The sequence below is a fragment of the Carassius carassius genome, chromosome 33, assembly GCF_963082965.1.
Source record: "Carassius carassius chromosome 33, fCarCar2.1, whole genome shotgun sequence".
NCBI lineage: Eukaryota > Metazoa > Chordata > Actinopteri > Cypriniformes > Cyprinidae > Carassius > Carassius carassius.
The window spans coordinates 28661007-28678969 of record NC_081787.1 but is presented as its reverse complement, the minus strand read 5'-3'; the positions used below and the strand labels follow the sequence as shown (position 1 = coordinate 28678969).

Below are 17963 nucleotides of genomic sequence, written 5' to 3'. Positions count from 1 at the left end.
TCCATTCATACAGTCTGTGTTAACATGCATTTGAAATAGTTTTATTCCACAAACAGACTCTCTGAAATAAATAAGTAAATATATGTAACGATAAAAACTCCATAACTATGGGAAGAAAGAGGTGGGAACCGGCGGACAATCAAAATGAAACTTTAATGCTCAAAATAAACATAAAACAGCGCGTCAGCCCTTCACGGACGACTGACGTGCACAAATAAAAAGCAAACACAACTGAAGCCCAGGCCTGGTCCTCTCTCGTCCGTCACTGTCGTCGCTCCGGTTTTATATCCTTCCATCTCCTCCGTGAGACTCGAGACCTCGCTCCTGTTCCCACGTCTCTCGGCCCCGCCCCACTCGTCACAATATATAAATAAAGTAAAAAAAGTATATATATAAAATATTTATGACTACAATGCCACTTTACAAACTGGCACCTTAATTTAAAGCTAAAACTGTGAGTTTCTTGAAGCTACAATTCCTTGAAAACACATTGTTATAAAACCGATTTGCATGTAGTTTCAACCATGGAAGAAGATTTGGACACACTTTAGTTTGGGGACCAGTTGTCACTATTAACTATTGTCTCAATATACTCCTAATTTGCTGCTTATAAATAGTTATTAAGGTAGCTGTTAAGTTTAGGTATGGAGTCAGATCAAGGGATCTAAAATACGGTCATGCAGAATAAGGCATTAAAATCTGCTTCATAAGTAATAATAAACAACCAGTATTCATGTTAATAGTGAGAATTGGCTCTTAAAAAAAGTGTTACAGAAGAATTTCATCTGGCTTTATTTAGGCTATATTTCTGGCAGAATATATTTTTCTTTTTCATTTACTATCATGGCTTTCAGAGTCTTATAATCAGATTTCTCAGACAGCTTAGGGAAAACGAGGAAATAGTGAAGTTAATTATAGACAACAACTAGACGTCTTGTCGGTATATAGATTTTTCAATTAGCTTTGTACTCATTTACAGGTTTACTGATAGGAACTGCAAATAAATCTCAGTCTGATTTAAACTGAAGAAAGAACATAAGAGGGACTTTTTCAAGTTAAACATTAAATGGACACTCAAAGGCCTATTGTTTTCTTTGGGCAAATACGTGAAGAAGCCGAATGACAGCGGTAATAGGAGTGGCATCCAACAGTTTCTATTGCAAAAAGGTGTTTCTTTCCAGGAAATCTGAATGATAGTAAGACTCTGGTGTGTCAGCCTGTATGAATGGGTTTTTGTGTGCTTATTTGGGCAGGTGAACCAATGACCCAGCCCTGTCAGTTTACTTTATTTGCCTGTCCGTCTACGATGGGCACAACCTGCTCTTTGAATTCTCAGACTGTTTCATGATGTGTCACGCAGCTGGCAGGACATCCCAGGGCATCCTGTTTACAGCCACATGAAATCTAAAACTTGCCAAAGGTGCAGTTTGGGTGGTATAATGCCTTCATTCTTATTTTCAACCCTTTCATGGACTCAGCTCATATCGTGTGCTATGCAGAATGAGCAATTTCTCAATTTCCAAATATCCTTCCAGCATCAAACCTGTATCTATTGAGCATTCAGAACTTTTATTTACATTTATTCACTTAGCTGACGCTTTTATCCAAAGCGACTTACAATTGCCACATATGTCAGAGGTCGCACGTCTCTGGAGCAACTAGGGGTTAAGTGTCTTGCTCAGGGACACATTGGTGTCTCACAGTGGATTCGAACCCGGGTCTCTCACACCAAAGACATGTGTCTTATCCACTGCACTAGCACCACCACTATTTAGTCTGAAAGGATTGAGAACAATTAACAAAAGTACATTTGGCTGGAGATCCCATGGATGGGACTTTCTGACAATGGCAGAAGTTGTAGTTCTAAATGCTGAAAAAGCTCTAATAGCAATCAATTATGAAGTTATGAGAGGTAGAATCTATCAATGAGAAAAGTCTTTATTCAAATAGAATAAAGCATGCATGATTAGTATAGTAAGAGGTAAACGATACAAAAGGGCTGTATATATTATATAGCAATTTGATGCGTTTGGACATTGTACCATAGGGTCATGGTAATATCATGAATCACACTTCACTCTGGAATAACAGCTGAGTCAGGTATGTGTGTGTGAAGTACCATTTTAGAGCATGTATTTTGGGTGGATACACTGTAAAAAATAAATTATAATGAATAATAATAATAATAATAGTCAACTGGATGTGTTCAACTAGTGTAAAAACTTAGAAATTTGAGTTTGAATTTGTTTGTTCACTGAATGATAAATGCCTCTTTCAGCCAATAAATCCAAAAAGACAACAATAGATTGCTCAGAAATGTTTCATTTAGTAACTCAACTCTTTCATTTATTGTTTTGATAGCTGAATATATAGTTTTATTGGACATTTCATATCTGCAGTGAACTGCTATCTTTGTTTGAGAATAAACAATCATCCTACAAAGCTAAGATATCCAGGATATATTGTACATGGGTGAGCTTCTTACATCACCACTAATAATTAACAAAAATGACAAAGTAACAAGTCAAAAACAGCAACATTAAATTCTTTGTTTTTAGACTGTGTTTGATTTGTTGGGGCAATAGTCGATTGAATTGATTGAAAAAGAATAAATAAACAAATAATTGCACTTCATAGTACTTGAGACTCCAAATATTGCATAGACCAGAAAATGATTGCTGTTTTAAACATATAATGTGTGTATAATATCAATGCCTTTAACATAATACATCTGCAATCTGCACCACAATGACAAAAGGTAAAGTAAAAAGCTCAGAAGCCATTACTGATATTTGATTATGATGCACAACAATACAGTTCAGTCTGGTAAATCAGTGTAGTACACAGTAGGTATAATGACATTATAATAGCTAAAAATCTGACTCAGGTTCAAAAGAGACCAATAAATCAATGATTAAAGAAGAAAAACTTTACTGTTAAAAAAAAACCTTGACAATATGACAGCTGTGGACATTTACCATGCTAATATAATGGGTTTCTTTAAAGAAAAAATATTAATCTCACACTATATTATGGAAAACACCTGAAACCTGAAAACTGATGCATCAGACTTTCATATTACAGCAGGTATTGTCTTGTTTGATTACCCAAAACTTTGAAATCTCTCTATTATTAGTGAGGAAGAAGGAAATTGACAGTCAAATGGACATTTCAACATGATCTTTTACGTGACACGTAATTGTAGCACACACATTTCTGGACAGAAACCGAATGATATCAGTGTATTTGAGTATCCTTTTAAGTTGTTCTAGTATTACATTACCATAAATTAACAAGTCAAGTCAGGATTGTCAAAAAAAAAAAAAAACCTTTTAGTTAATTAATATTACTCAGTACTTATTTGTGTAATGAGTCACACTACAACCTTAAAATAAAGTATAAACCAATATGTTTCCTTTCACTACACCTGCATGAGAAAATAACACTCATTACTAACAGGATGAAGATGTAGCATGCTATTTTCCCCTGTTTATAATTTGTTTATAACTCTGACTCAACTTTAAATTATGTTTTAAACCACTTTCGTGCCTCTGACAAAATACTGTAGAAGACCATTATGTGTGACTATGATAGATGTCCAGACCTTAATTTTCTAAATAGCCCATCATTTACCTCTCAGCATGTTCTATTCCAATCATCTCCATTCTTTAGTGATGTACTCACTGATTAAAGTCAATCTAAAAATGAGAACCAATTAATCAAACACACGTTTAGGTGTATGGAAAAAAAGATGTTTATTCAAGAGTATTATTAATATACTTCCTGTAAACTAACAATAAGAAGAATACTTTCAGTTTAGATCCCTGTAGCATTGAAATAGTACACTTACAAGTATACTTCTATAGTACAGTGATATTAGTATACTTACTTCAGATATACTTAAAATATATTTAAACTTTGCTTAAGCTTATTACTCGAGGTTTACTTATATTTTGTAAGGGTAATTGTTTTCCTATTAGTTGCATTATCTGTGTCAAGACATTCTTGTTATAACATCACATTAAAATACCAAGTGTTGTTATGTTATGTTATTCTCATGATGTCTGAAAATAAAACATGAAGGAAAATCGACGGCTCATTCAGTCAAACAGAAAGATAGACTTTATTTGTAGGAGAACCTTATGATTTAAAATGATTGGTTTTAGTCTCTTTGAATTGAAGTTCCCCAAACCAGAAATGCCACCCATAATTTAAAACGCAGTGGGCATATCAGGAATAAGGTGGATAATGGCAAATAATCATATCTTAGAGTGTTAAATCTTAAATCTTGTCCGTTTGAAGGGCACAATGGATTCTTTGAAGTTGCCATTGTCAGGCAAAAAAAGAGGACTCTCCTGCAGGACAATCATCCCAAAGTACACATCCAAATCTACAGATGCTTGCTTCAGGGGTCAGTCGTAGAATAGTCTTGAGTGGCCTGTTCAGCCTCCAGAATAAATCTTTAGAAAGATCTTTAGTGAGATTTGAAGAAGCCATTGGAAACATGTAAACCAAAGGTTTATTGGAGGTTAGAAAGAATAAAAGATTCTGCACAACAATGCAACTCTTGAATACTTTTGAACTGGAATGTTTAGAGACAATTTTATTTTAGATCATTTTTCATAAACTTTACACTCACATGTGTATTAATAAACGTTCTTTAATAGTTTACTGATTCTTTGGTTGAACTGTTTTTATGACATTTTGTTCATGGCAGCAGAATGTTTTACAGGTCAAAGGGGTTGAATAATTTTGATTGCAACTGTATTTATACAACCATCATCTGCAAACTTTTATATATTGTTTCCTTTTTTCTTTTCTTTTTTGTACATGGTCTGCACATATTGCTGGATATTTACTGCATGTAGTGCATTGCATATTTTCTGCAAATTCTTAAATATCTTTCTTTGTGTTTATTTTGTATATTGTTCCTTGTGTGTTGTGTGTTCTGTATTTGTTGTCTTAAATGGTTTTATAGCATTAAAGCTTGATAGCTTGCTTGGAAAAGCATTTTAATATAAGCTCAATATATATTATAATTATGCATGTCAATATTTTATTAGTCAGATAATAAAGCACATTTGAAAAATAAATCTCATGCATACAGTTTCTGAGTTCACAATACAAATACAAGCATACTTTTGCGAAGATAATTTTGAAATACATTCTGACATTCTCTGGTTGAATTGCTCATATATTTTTAAGTGCTTCTGTTTAGTATATTTACTCATGATCAACAAAGGCATGATCCACTGAAAGAGTACATAAATTGCAATAAATTAATAAAAAATTACAAAGAACACTTTTCAACCTTCAAAAGCATTGGCAAAAATATAATACATTAACACAACAGTAACAGGTTTATGTAGCTAATTCCCACTTAATATAAGCTTCAACAATGCTCACTCAACAATGCTAACATGTTTTCATAGTGATATTCACAATAATTGATAATACAGTGAAGTGATATCCAAACTGCTTTATATATGTCAAGTTAGTTACGTTTTCTCTTCAAAAGCAAAGTGAAACATCCTTCAAATTAAACAAGGTAAGTAAAAGTGCTGTCAATGCTGATGTTGGTAGTAATCCTACAACATGTTACTTTTTACTCTTTCAAAAATCTGCCTCACTTTCAATGCAGGCACACAACCTTCACGAACAATGCTGATAGTTCCTGAAAATTAAAAAAATATTATTATTATTATTATGGAAAACATATGTAATGATGACAGCATATCAGATGTTTGGGATATCAGCTTACCTTCATCAATTTTGAGGCAGTTCACTACAGTCGATGCCACCAACTCATTAGATTCACCATCACACAGGACTCCGGCAATCTTATAACCAAGACGACTGTTTCAGGACAAAAAAAAACAATGCTTTGATTATGCTTACTGCCAAAGCGAAGACGTTTAGTGTAGCAAATGAATTATTGCTTTAATATAAAATGACAAGACAAGCAGAGAACACTTCCTAATAATAAAGTTGGCTTCAGAAGAGGTATACTTTAATATAAGAGGAAAACCTTTAATTAGAGCGCACTCTGCTTTAATTAAAGGGTTAGTTCACCCAATAATCAAAATTATGTCATTTATAACTCACCCTCATGTCGTTCCAAACCCGTCAGACCTCCGTTCATCTTCTGAACACAGTTTAAGATATTTTAGATTTAGTCCGAGAGCTCTCAGTCCCTCCTTTGAAGCTGTGTGTACGGTCTACTGTCCATGTCCAGAAAGGTAAGAAAAACATCTTCAAAGTAGTCCATGTGACATCAGAGGGTCAGTTAGAATATTTTGAAGCATTGAAAATACATTTTGCTCCAAAAATAGCAAAAACTACAACTTTATTCAGCATTGTCTTCTCTTCCGGTCTGCTGTGAGAGAGTTCAAAACACTGCAGTTTGTGATATCCGGTTCGCGAACGAATCTTTCGATGTAACCGGATCTTCTTGAACCAGTTCACCAAATCGAACTGAATCGTATAAAACGGTTCACGTCTCCAATACGCATTAATCCACAAATGACTTAAGCTGTTAACTTGTTTAATGTGTCTGACACTCCTTCTGAGTTCAAACAAACCAATATCCCGGAGTAATTCATTTACTCAAACAGTAAACTGACTGAACTGCTGTGAAGAGAGAACTGAAGATGAACACCGAGCCGAGCCAGATAACGAACGAACGATTGACTCACCGGTTCTTTTGCGCTCGATGTAATGGCGTCATTGGCGATGATTGCCCTTGATTCAAGCCTTCGGTTTACCCGCACTCATAACATTAGCACAGAATCAGTTCAGAATCAATCACCAAAAGAATCAGTTCGGTTCAGACGCTCTGTGTGTCGGTCAGCTTCACGCTGAATCACACATGCACAGTATCATCAGCTCCTCTGTTCTCGAATCGGACGCATCTAACAGAAACACTTCTTGACTCAAGAACGATTTAATCTTTTGTTCATCTTCAGTTCTCTCTTCACAGCAGTTCAGTCAATGTACTGTTTGAGTAAATGAATTTCTCCGGGATATTGGTTTGTTTTAACTCAGAGGGATTGTCAGCCAAATGAAAAAAGTTAACAGCTTAAGTCAATTGCGGATTAATGCTTATTGGAGACGTGAACCATTTTATACGATTCAGTTCGATTTGGTGAACTAGTTCAAGAAGATCCGGTTCATTCGCGAATCGGATATCAATACACTGCAGAGTTTTGAACTCTCTCACAACAGACACGGAAGATAGGACAATGATGAATAAAGTCGTAGTTCTTGCTATTTTTGGACCAAAATGTATTTTTAATGCTTCAATTCTAACTGACCCTCTGATGTCACATGGACTACTTTGATGATGTTTTTCTTACCTTTCTGGACATGGACAGTAGACCGTACACACAGCTTCAATGGAGGGACTGAGAGCGCTCGGACTAAATCTAAAATATCTTAAACTGTGTCCCAAAGATGAATGGAGGTCTCACGGGTTTGGAACGACATGAGGGTGAGTTATTAATGACATAATTTTGATTATTGGGTGAACTAACCCTTTAAGTGAATGAATCAGTGCACCTAAGAATAGAGTGTTGTGGTTTGTTCTTGTTCAAGTTTTTTTGAAGGTAACAGAACAACTTGGATTATGTAAAATCTCAACCTTTAAACCCCTCAATAAATAATTTCATATACAGTGCAATTGTTTGGCGGAGTTCATATTCACTTGCAGAACTCTATCACTTGTTAGGGCCTTTATAAACTTACTTGATGACCATTTCATGGTTGGTACTGTCAGCTTCTCCACTGGGATTGGCTGATGTAATAGCCAATGGGCCAGTGAATTCACACAGGTGAGCAGTAATGGTGTGGTCAGGTACTCTAATCATAATGCTATCTTTGGTACCCACACGGTCATATGCAGGACCCACACCTGCAAACAATATAAGCAGTGAAAATGACTGGAGATGATAGGAAATTACAGATTTTGCTGTGTAAAATTTTCTTTTGGTTTGTTCATGTCCCATTTTTGATAATAGAGTTAGGTGAAAATACAGAATATTGTATCTGATAATAACCTTACCTAGTTTGAGTAGCCATTCACCCTTTGGGACAATGCAACTAATGCCTCCGGGGTAGACATTTCTCATGAACTCCCAGAGCAGAGGGCTGAAAGGAGGTTTGGCGGCCACAAGTTGCTCCACACTTGAGATACAAATGCAAATTGGCTTTTCTGCAGGACGGTCCTGCCAGAGAGAAGAGTTTGTGGGTCAGTTGACAAGAACATAGGCATTTGATGATTTGTAAGAGAATATTGTGTTGCTTTTCTGCAGGCATGTACTTTGATAGAGTAGATCTTCTCAATTGCACTGGGGTTGTTGCATGAAGCAGCCAAGGCATAGACCGTATCTGTAGGAATGCCACACACTCCATTGTTTTCCAACGATTTGGCAATCTTGAGGAGACCACTGGTTTCCCGAGAATTAGCGATGAAGCATGGATTTGTGCTCTCAGATTCCTTCTTTTTCTTGTTCTTGGATAACGAAGATCAATTAGTCAAGGAAGTTTTTTTTTCTCACTATGAATACATTAACTTCATAACGTTAACTTCATATGCATTTTGTTATAATTTAACTAATACCTTGATAAGGGAAGGTCCAACTGGAATCAGGGTATTGGAGAAGATACTGTTCACAAGGGATGCTAGCATGCCATACAAACATATGATGGCGAAGATTGCTAGCATGGCAACTAAAGAAAGAGTTTCAAAACAGTGCTAGGTAGCTTTTACACATTATTCATGTAGTTTCATCTTCATCTTCACAATATGTTTTCTTACAAATTTTATTTGTGTATAATACCTTCTAGCTGATAGGGCAGTTGTCCAAGAGTAAAGAGGAGAAAACAAACTATGATGACCTCCATGACAGTGGTCAATGCCAAAAGAACAAGATTTCTGTAGGCCGCTGAAAAGAAAAGAGTCCGATTCGCAATGCTTAAAAATTCAGAGTCAGTTGTGAGAGTCTATGATATGTATTTGTAAACAGACCTACCAACTAGAATCAAGAAAGCGTTAATGACCAGGAATGCTATTGCCCCAGCTGCAAATCCGTTTGCTGACTCTGTGGATATTTGCAAACGATGTCCTGCAGGAAAAAAAGATCTTAGATTTCTACTCAAAATTGTAGCCAAGTTTTTATTTTTATTTAATTATTCTTTCTATGAATTAATACATTTCCATACCTGCAAACCTAAACCAGCTCCAAGTTGCCCAAATAGCCACGTAAAAGGATGGAATGACAGAGCCAAATCTCTGGCCACCTTGTACCTGTAGTCGACTGACGTAGGCCTGAGTAATTGCTCCTGGGATGAGTACCCAGGGCACAGTTAGGTCGAAAAAGGCCAGGCCGGGCAGACTGCTATGGATGGATGAGAGTGCGGCCACTCCATTGGAAAGATAGAATAAAGCATCAGGGAGCAGTGCACCTTTATCCTCAGACTCATCTATTTTGGATCTTTTGAGGTAACTGAGATATTTCTGTAGGGATTCGGTGGCAACAGGCTGGGGTCCAACTGGGATCAAGGACTTCTCAGCAATGGTGTTGATGAGGCAAGCAAAGGTGCCATAGTAGGACAGGAGCGTGAAGAGGGAGCAGGTCACTCCAAAAAAGATGTAGTACCTCTCAATGGGAATCTGGGAGATGGTTGATATGGTCACCAGGACAAAAAATGAGTTGTGGACTAGCTCAAGAGTGTCTTTGTGTAGACTTGCGATGCAGAAAACCAAGGCAGCAGACACAAAGAACCAGTTGCCAACCATGTCGTGCCTTACTTCACCAGCTTCGGTCCGGCCAATGGTTACTGACACCACATGCTCTTCCCAGGTCTTCACCAACCAAAACATACAGTGCAGGCCAAACTTGGATGCATGGTAGCAGTCTTGACGCAGGTATGCGTAATAGCTAGATAGAAGCTGAGCAGCAGAATTTATAGTTATCCAGATGGCAGCTACTAAGACAGACGGGAAGTAGTTAAAGGCATAGAAGGCCAAGATAAATGGAGAGACTGTGTCACAGAAGAACCCCAAGGCCATAGGTTCAGCATATTTCGTGTTCTTCTTCTTCTCTTGACCCAAGCTTTGGGAGCTACTTGCGTTAGTGGTTCCTAGTAGCAGTACGTTAAAGAGAGGGTTTCCAAAACCCTTTAGCACGTAGCGTTGGGCCAGGCCCTTGATTAGCAGTGCTGATGAACCATATATAGCAAAGAGCAGGATTATGAGCTCCAGCACCCCAGAGACCACCAGAGCCCACCCTGCTACCAGACCTACAGCCTCAAATACCAGTGTCAGGGTGATGGCCCCAAACACAAAGGGCATAATGTAGTTTACAGTTGCTGAACAGAAGGCCAGCAGAAAGGAAAGCAGGATGTAAGGTACCAGCCCAGCAATGGCAGACTCTTTGATGAACATTGTAATGTCGGTTTTGTTAATACTAGTGTCTGCGAACAGATCTTGAATGGTGTTATTTATCAATGTTGATTCATTGAACAGGTTTGGACTTTGTTGGTTGGCACCTAGGAAAATTCTTGTGGCCCCATAACTGCCCCACAGCGCTGCATATCCTACAAAGGATGTCCCACTCAGATGGTCATATTTTCGGAAAGACAGCAAGCCTGCCACTAGCTGACATACTCCACCAATTAGAATGAGATGAACACCTGTATAAATTAACAAAGAAGCAAAGAAAAGGATGCATGATGTAGATGTACTGCGCTACACTGAACTAGCAAAAAATGCACCATGCAGATAAGTTTCAATAATTTACTGATTTTAGCATATAAAGGTATAATTCTTGCAAGTTTGTTTGCTTAATTAAAATGACAAAACGATGATCTGCTAAGACCTGCTAATATGTTTTCCACTCCCTCTGCAGGAACGCCAGTCCTGGCCCCATGGAAGTTCTGCAGTAGGACAAGGAAAGCACTGATGCCATTGGCCAGGAGCCCAAGCACACCCGGCTCTCCATAAAAACTTGCCGGAAAGCCACTTGCTGATGCCATGAACTTTACTTTAAAAGTAGCTTTCTGCTGATAAGATTAAGTTGGGTAAATAGCACATCACGATAGACAGTAAAGGTTATACAATACTTTTATCAGTCAAATCATCTCATAATAAAATAATAATAATAATTCACAGCATGCTTAAATAAATTTACCAGATTTGATCAGTCCAAAGTAGTTGATTTACCTAGGTTAAAGTAACTTAAAACTGATGCATATCAGCGAGATAATCAGCATGCTAAAGCATTCTGTACTTTTAGTGGTGGTTATATGCATACTTCTACAAACATCTCTACAAACAAATTTAATGTATCATAAAGGACCATTAAACACCTTCATAAAATGAACCAGTCAAAGCCGAGTTAAAATGTGCCTCATAATTCTATGTGCCAAAAGTCTTCTCATATCTTGAGTGTGCACTAAACAGTCTATTCATGGGTGTGTTTAGTTTCACATTCTCTTTGCCCTCCGTAGGTTAGCAGCACAGGTGTCTGGTTCAGCAAACTCCTGAGCAGCAGCCAAACACTTTCTGCAGAATGGATGTTTTAGCCTTTAGGCGTTAAAACTCAAACTGTCTTTATAACACAGGTGTCTGAAGTCTCTCAGCTGATCATTGATCATATTACATTACAGTCTATGTGCTGGTTCAGTGACAACTGCAGAGATTTAATCTGTTTCATCTCAAACCAGCAGCAGACAGGAGTCAACATAGACAGACACCTGTCTGTGGACAAGGCTTGAGGATAAACTAACAGTGAGTTTATGCAGACTTTTATGTCGACTTGATAATATATCCAGATTAAACTTAATTTAAAACTAAATAGGCAGTAAAATGTTAGTGTTGTTTTGTATATTTATGTTAATATGGAAGAAAATAATAAACTTACCTTGTGAAGATCCTTGATGTTTCATGAATGTGATGCTTCTAAAGAATGCTTTAAGTTTATAGAAACAAACTCAGTGGAGCTGGGAGGAGTTACAGTGATGTCAACCAACCCATGTCCTCATCAGGGATGACATCATTGATCCCTTCAACATGACAGTTTGTTTCCTGCTGAAAAATCCCTCCTATTAATCTAAAAAAAACATTACTTCGGGAAATCCAGCCCTGGTTATTATTTGGGTTTCGTGGGTGTATCATTGTCCTTTGTGGTCCAGTACTATATAAAAAGGACATGCAGACACACTTGACTCTAGCACATCAGCATCTTCTACCTACAATCATTTAAGCTCTACGCTGAAACAGGGAGAATAAGACATTGAACATTTCTTCAACTTTACATTATTGACAAAAGATATCAAGCATCTTCATATCCTGAACAAAAATTGACAACATGCTTTCAACTTTACAGGTAGAGAAAATGTTATGCGGTCGTGTTCTGACATAGTTGAGCAGTTTATAGATTTATGTATGTTTGCTTGATATTTAAAGAAAAATACGGTATTTGTTTTATTATTATTAACTAATTTGTTATTTTTTATATATTTATTTTGAAGTGTCTTATTGAAGCCAAACTATTTACAAGAAGAGTTATTAGGGTTTTTTATGTTTCATAGAAGGAAAAACTAGTATCGCATAATAAAATGTTATCAAATAAATGGCATTTGACGTTAAAGCTTTTCAGCTTTTTTAACTGGTACGCACAAAAGAGAACAAAACATATACTACATATACCAACTTCATATACTAAATGTATAGCTGAGTCACTCAAACATAAATGTTTGTCCACAGAGATCCACCAGATACTGGTCTGCTGTTTCTGCTGCTCGAGGACTCCATAAGTCTGCACTAGATGGTAAGCAAGCTCTACTCTCACAGCTTTATTTTCAGTAAACTGCTGTTTGTTAACTCTTGATGGAAAAGAAAAGAATTGAAAGTCTAAGCTTTTGTTAGGGTCTGGAATTTAACATTTATACAGAACTACTAATTGACTAATCTAGAATAGTGACTGGCACTCAGAAGGATGGGTGCTATCCAGCAATGTCAAGTGCCTCAGTGTTAACTTACACTTTCTTTTGTCTGTTTTTAGTGGCAGAGCGTCCTGCCCCTGAGGAAACAGTGACCAGCAGTTTTGGCAGGTTCATTCAGAGCGTCCAGCCAAGGCATCTGTCACCAACAGTGTTGCAGCGCAGCAAACGCATGGTTTTAGACAGCATCGGTGTTGGGCTTTTGGGGAGCACCACCGATGTGTTTAATCTGGCCCTTCAGCACTGCCAGGTAGGGCACAGTAAATAGTAAACTTTCGAGAAATCAGCCTGTGTTTTCCCATCATTAAGAGATGCAGATTTCAGTAGAATTGAGTGATATTGCAAAATATAATGGTAACTAGAAGCAATGGTGTACAACCAAAGTGCATGTTCGAACAGTAATGTTGGCCATTTCTGATATGCTGATATGTGAATGAGTCATTTATCCTTTTCCCCAAGCACATGTATGCTCCTGATGATGTCAGCTTCGTCTACGGCCGCCAAGGCTTGAAGCTCTCTCCAACCCTCGCAGCTTTTGTCAATGGAGTAGCAGTAAGTGTCATCACGTGCATTGAGTTGTAACTGAATTTCCTAGCTCGGATTACACTGAATGTGTGATTCAACGTCCTGGTCACATATGCAGTGTTTCCCCAAAAAGACCTGTTCTGCAAGGCTGAAATTAGCTTCCAGACAAGACAGTCAATGTAGCATTAAATTCTAAACTTGCTTTGTAGCATTTTTGGCAGCCAGTTGTGGTATTGTAAAAATAAACATCTCAAGTCATGAAACCTCAGTAATGTGAAACTTTCATGGAGTACAGTAACATCCATGGTGTTGTAGGAAAGTCTGCTGTGGACCCTCTAAATTGAGTGTTTAACCAATAACACTTCAGGAAGTATTTCAAATAGAAACTAGACAGGCTATGTTATTGGATCTTACTCATACTGCCGACAGTCATGCACAGGCTTTTCCTTTTCCCCGGTAGTGTTTTGACTATGTTAGAGAAGATGTAGATGTAGCCAATATGTAGAAAACACAAACCATCATCCCATAACTGCCACTTTAGTCCTCGATTGACATATCGGTTTTCCACAGGCTCATTCGATGGACTTTGACGACACTTGGCATCCCGCGACCCACCCCTCAGGAGCGGTACTACCTGCCCTCCTGGCAATAAGCGACATGTTGCGCAACAACAGCAAACCAAGTGGTCTTGACTTCCTAACCGCCTTCAATGTGGGCATCGAAATCCAAGGCCGACTGATGAGATTCTCCAACAAGGCATACAACATCCCTAAAAGGTTAGAATCCATTTGTTGTCTCAATTTAAGTGAGCGAGAGCAATAATTACTTGTCTAAGTACAGCACAGCCTGAATAACAGCATGGGTATTCTGAGAGGTAAAACATGCGCAGATGGGTCGGTCGGAGCATCTCAGATGCCATGTGGAAGTTCACAAAGCTCCTTTAGACAGCTGTTTTTGCAGAGCAGCTCTGTTTGTGCTCCGAGACACCTCTAATTTGTTATTTCCTGAGTGCTGTGAAAACAGAATCCATCTGGGTTCTGGAATTATGTCCAAAGCTTTTACAGGGCTTTCACATGGCAAACAGTAAAAAAAAAAGTGTAAATATTAGACATACTAATTTTGAAGGAGGGAGGGAATCATATTTAGAGACCTGTGGCCTCATTTGGGTGTGGACAGATTTGATCTTAGATTGTGTTAAACTAAAATCCAGACCATCGTTCAAATTTATACATCTTTGACATGGAAAAGTTCTTAACATGACATCAGGGTCTATGCAGACGAACACATTTTCCGGTGTCCGAGAATTGCAGGTATTTGGAAATTTAAAGAGTTCTTGCCGCTCACCATTCTCAAGTGAAGGATTTGGATCTGAATTACACGTATGCACATTTGAGAAATGATCGTAAAATCAAATGTAGGTACCATTTCTATGCAACATTTTATAAATGGAGCCCCTAATAACTACTGGAGACACAACAACAATAGAAACCCTTATGGTGGTGGGATTAAGAGAAACTTGCGACTGTAGTTTGAACAAGTATAAATACATATTTTATTGCAAAAGCAAAACCTTTGGATATTGGACACAAACGAAACTTCCAGTGTCAAATGAATTATACTTTGAAAGCCACATGTTCAGCTGTCCCTAGAACTGAAGAACAGTTTAAGCTTTAGATGAGAGTCAAGTCACCTTTATTTGTATAGCACTTTATACAGACATTGATTGTCTCAAAGCAGCTTTACAGAGTCAAACAGGAAAATAGTTTGTCAATAATGCAAGAGAACAATAATGAAGAGTATTTTTTTTCCGGCTAAAGTCAGTTCATTGTTGATTCAGTGATCACACTTGAACAGCTGTGGAGAGCTGATCACATCTAACTTGGTAAAATAATGGCCATGCTCTTTCTTCTGTCTTTCCGGTCAGGTTCCATCCTCCCAGTGTGGTGGGCACTTTGGGCAGTGCAGCGGCTTGTGCTCGTCTCCTGTCTCTGGATCACCATCAGTGCAGTAATGCCTTGGCCATCGCTGCATCTTTGGCAGGTGCACCAATGGCTAATGCTGCAACGCAATCCAAACCTCTTCACATCGGTAACGCCTCGCGCCTAGGTCTCGAAGCCGCCCTGCTGGCGTCCCGTGGGTTGGAGGCGAGTCCTCTAGTCTTGGATGCAGTACCCGGTGTAGCCGGGTTAAGTGCTTTCTACGAAGACTATGCCCCGCACCCCATCAGTTCCCTAGAGGAGGATCAGCACAGTTTCCTCTTAGAAACGCAAGACATCGCTTTCAAGCGTTTTCCTGCACACCTCGGAATGCACTGGATCGCCGATGCTGCCGCCGTCGTGCACAAGATCCTAGTCGGCATGAAAGGAGGCAGCATTACTCCAAACTTGGTGCAGGATATCCTGCTTAAGGTGCCACTGTCCAAGTACATCAACCGTCCATTCCCGGAGACAGAGCACCAGGCGCGCCACTCTTTCCAGTTCAACGCCTGCACCGCTCTGCTGGATGGAGAAATCACAGTGCAGTCCTTCCAACCAGATGCCCTCCTGCGGCCAGAGCTTCACGCTCTCCTCTCCCGTGTCCGTCTGGAGCACCCCCATGACAACCCTGCAAATTTCAACATCATGTATGGTGAGGTGGAGGTTACCTTGGTAAGTGGAGACGTCCTCCGAGGGCGCTGTGACACCTTCTATGGTCACTGGAGGAACCCACTTAGCCAAGAAAGCCTTCAGAAGAAGTTCCGTAGCAATGCAGGCACTGTTCTGTCCAACGAGAGGGTGGAGAGGCTGATTGAAGCTGTCGAAGGCCTGGACCATTTACACAAATGTAAACCACTACTGGCTCAACTGCAGTAAACAGCATGGTGCTTTATTATGACATCAATAATGCAAAATGAATCTTGATTTTTTTGGGGGGGAAACACAACTACTTTTAATAGTTTAAATAGATAGTTTAAATAATTTAAATAGAAGTACTATTCAAACATGTTACAGTCTGTCTGTCTCTCTCTCTCTCTCTCTCTCTCTCTCGATGTATATACTATAGAGTAACTGTACTGAACTGTCCCATTTCCTGCTGTGTCTGTTTTCAAAAGAATGTACACAATATTTGTGTACAATATTTCTCAAAATGTTTGTAAATATAAATGAAAGCTCTTTTAAAATATTGTGTAATGAAATCTTCATAATGACTTCTGTTTGAATTATGTAACATGCTGTTTACAATGAAACTTAATAAATTGTTTTGCTATACAAGATGGCTTATTCACCACATATTTTTATACACACACAGACACAATACATATTTAACACATACAAAGGACAAAATAAATGATTTAGGGGTGAATGACACGGGTATAAGGTCAAAAAGACATTGACGATGACAAATATGGTGTCTGAAAGTCTAAGCATAATGAGATTGAACAGACAGTACTGGACAAATTTGGCATTTTTTAGCAAAGGCAAGAAATTATATTCTATTTTCAATAAAAGTAAATATTTAGGTCTATGAAGCCCATCAAAATGAAACCATGATTAGGAACATGATAATAGCTTCTATGTTAATGAAACATTAACACTTTAAAATATAACAAAATTTACATTACACGCTAAATAGAGCTAAATGTACCTAAATTGTGTGGACCTAAAGTTCAGTATCCGTTATGTTTCCTCCTTTAGTCATGGGGACTAAAAATGTGCCTTTTTTTATTGAACCATAGACCCATAATGGACATCTCCAAATTATGGAATTAGACATAAAACTGGTACTGTAATTCAGAAAATAAAGTGTCTATATTCTGGTCACCCTCATTACAATGTTTTCAGGAAATTCATCTCTGATTAATATTAATATATCTCAAAATTACAAATCTGTATATTGGTTCATACATAAAATCTTGCTGCAAACACAATATTTAGTTTGAACTCAGGGGACTGTGATGTAAATTCAAGAACAGGTAACACACTGTAAACAAAAACATGCCCCATTACCCTCAGAAAGTATCTGAAAATATTTGGAGAGTCAGTAGGTGAATTTCAATCAAATATTGGGGCTCAAACAATGCGTTCAGTCTCGTGGTCTCCTCCTCCATCCATTCAGGGTCCAGCCACGGGATTTACACAAGCTCCAGTCCATGATGCTAACCCTGAATCAACAACAGAACTAACAAATATTGCTACAAGTGTGATTGCGTCAAATAAAAATTGCAGTTAATAGTGTTCATTGTCTGGTTGACTAAGTCTTGTATTAATTTATCAGAAAATTTCTGTCATATGTGCACAAACTGACAGTCACCACTGAAAAGCTTCTACTAAATTTTCTTGAATTGAATTGAATCGAGTTGAATTCCACGTCTGAAGAAACAAAGACCAATAGGGTGACCAGTTACTTGGGAAGTCAATATTCTCCTATTATGGTGTTCTTGAAGGAGAATGTTAAAA

General features: G+C 38.1%; 2 protein-coding genes across 2 annotated transcripts; one reads left to right on the top strand and one right to left on the bottom strand.

Annotated features, from left to right (window-relative positions):
* Positions 1-5055: 5055 nt before the first annotated feature.
* LOC132114054 (uncharacterized) lies at positions 5056-11931 on the bottom strand. Its single transcript, XM_059522183.1, has 11 exons — positions 11922-11931; positions 10878-11058; positions 9220-10692; positions 9030-9122; positions 8838-8942; positions 8618-8727; positions 8318-8509; positions 8060-8222; positions 7744-7909; positions 5762-5856; positions 5056-5674 (listed from the first exon to the last, which is right to left on the bottom strand). The coding sequence occupies exons 2-11, from the start codon at positions 11032-11034 to the stop codon at positions 5589-5591; spliced, it is 2640 nt and encodes an 879-aa protein (XP_059378166.1). The 5' UTR covers positions 11035-11058; positions 11922-11931; the 3' UTR covers positions 5056-5588.
* An 11-nt stretch (positions 11932-11942) lies between these two features.
* On the top strand, positions 11943-16452 carry LOC132114055 (cis-aconitate decarboxylase-like). Its single transcript, XM_059522184.1, has 6 exons — positions 11943-12386; positions 12767-12830; positions 13065-13252; positions 13462-13554; positions 14098-14303; positions 15452-16452. Exons 1-6 carry the CDS (start codon positions 12369-12371, stop codon positions 16377-16379), a joined length of 1497 nt encoding a protein of 498 aa, XP_059378167.1. The 5' UTR covers positions 11943-12368; the 3' UTR covers positions 16380-16452.
* The last annotated feature ends 1511 nt before the right edge of the window (positions 16453-17963 follow it).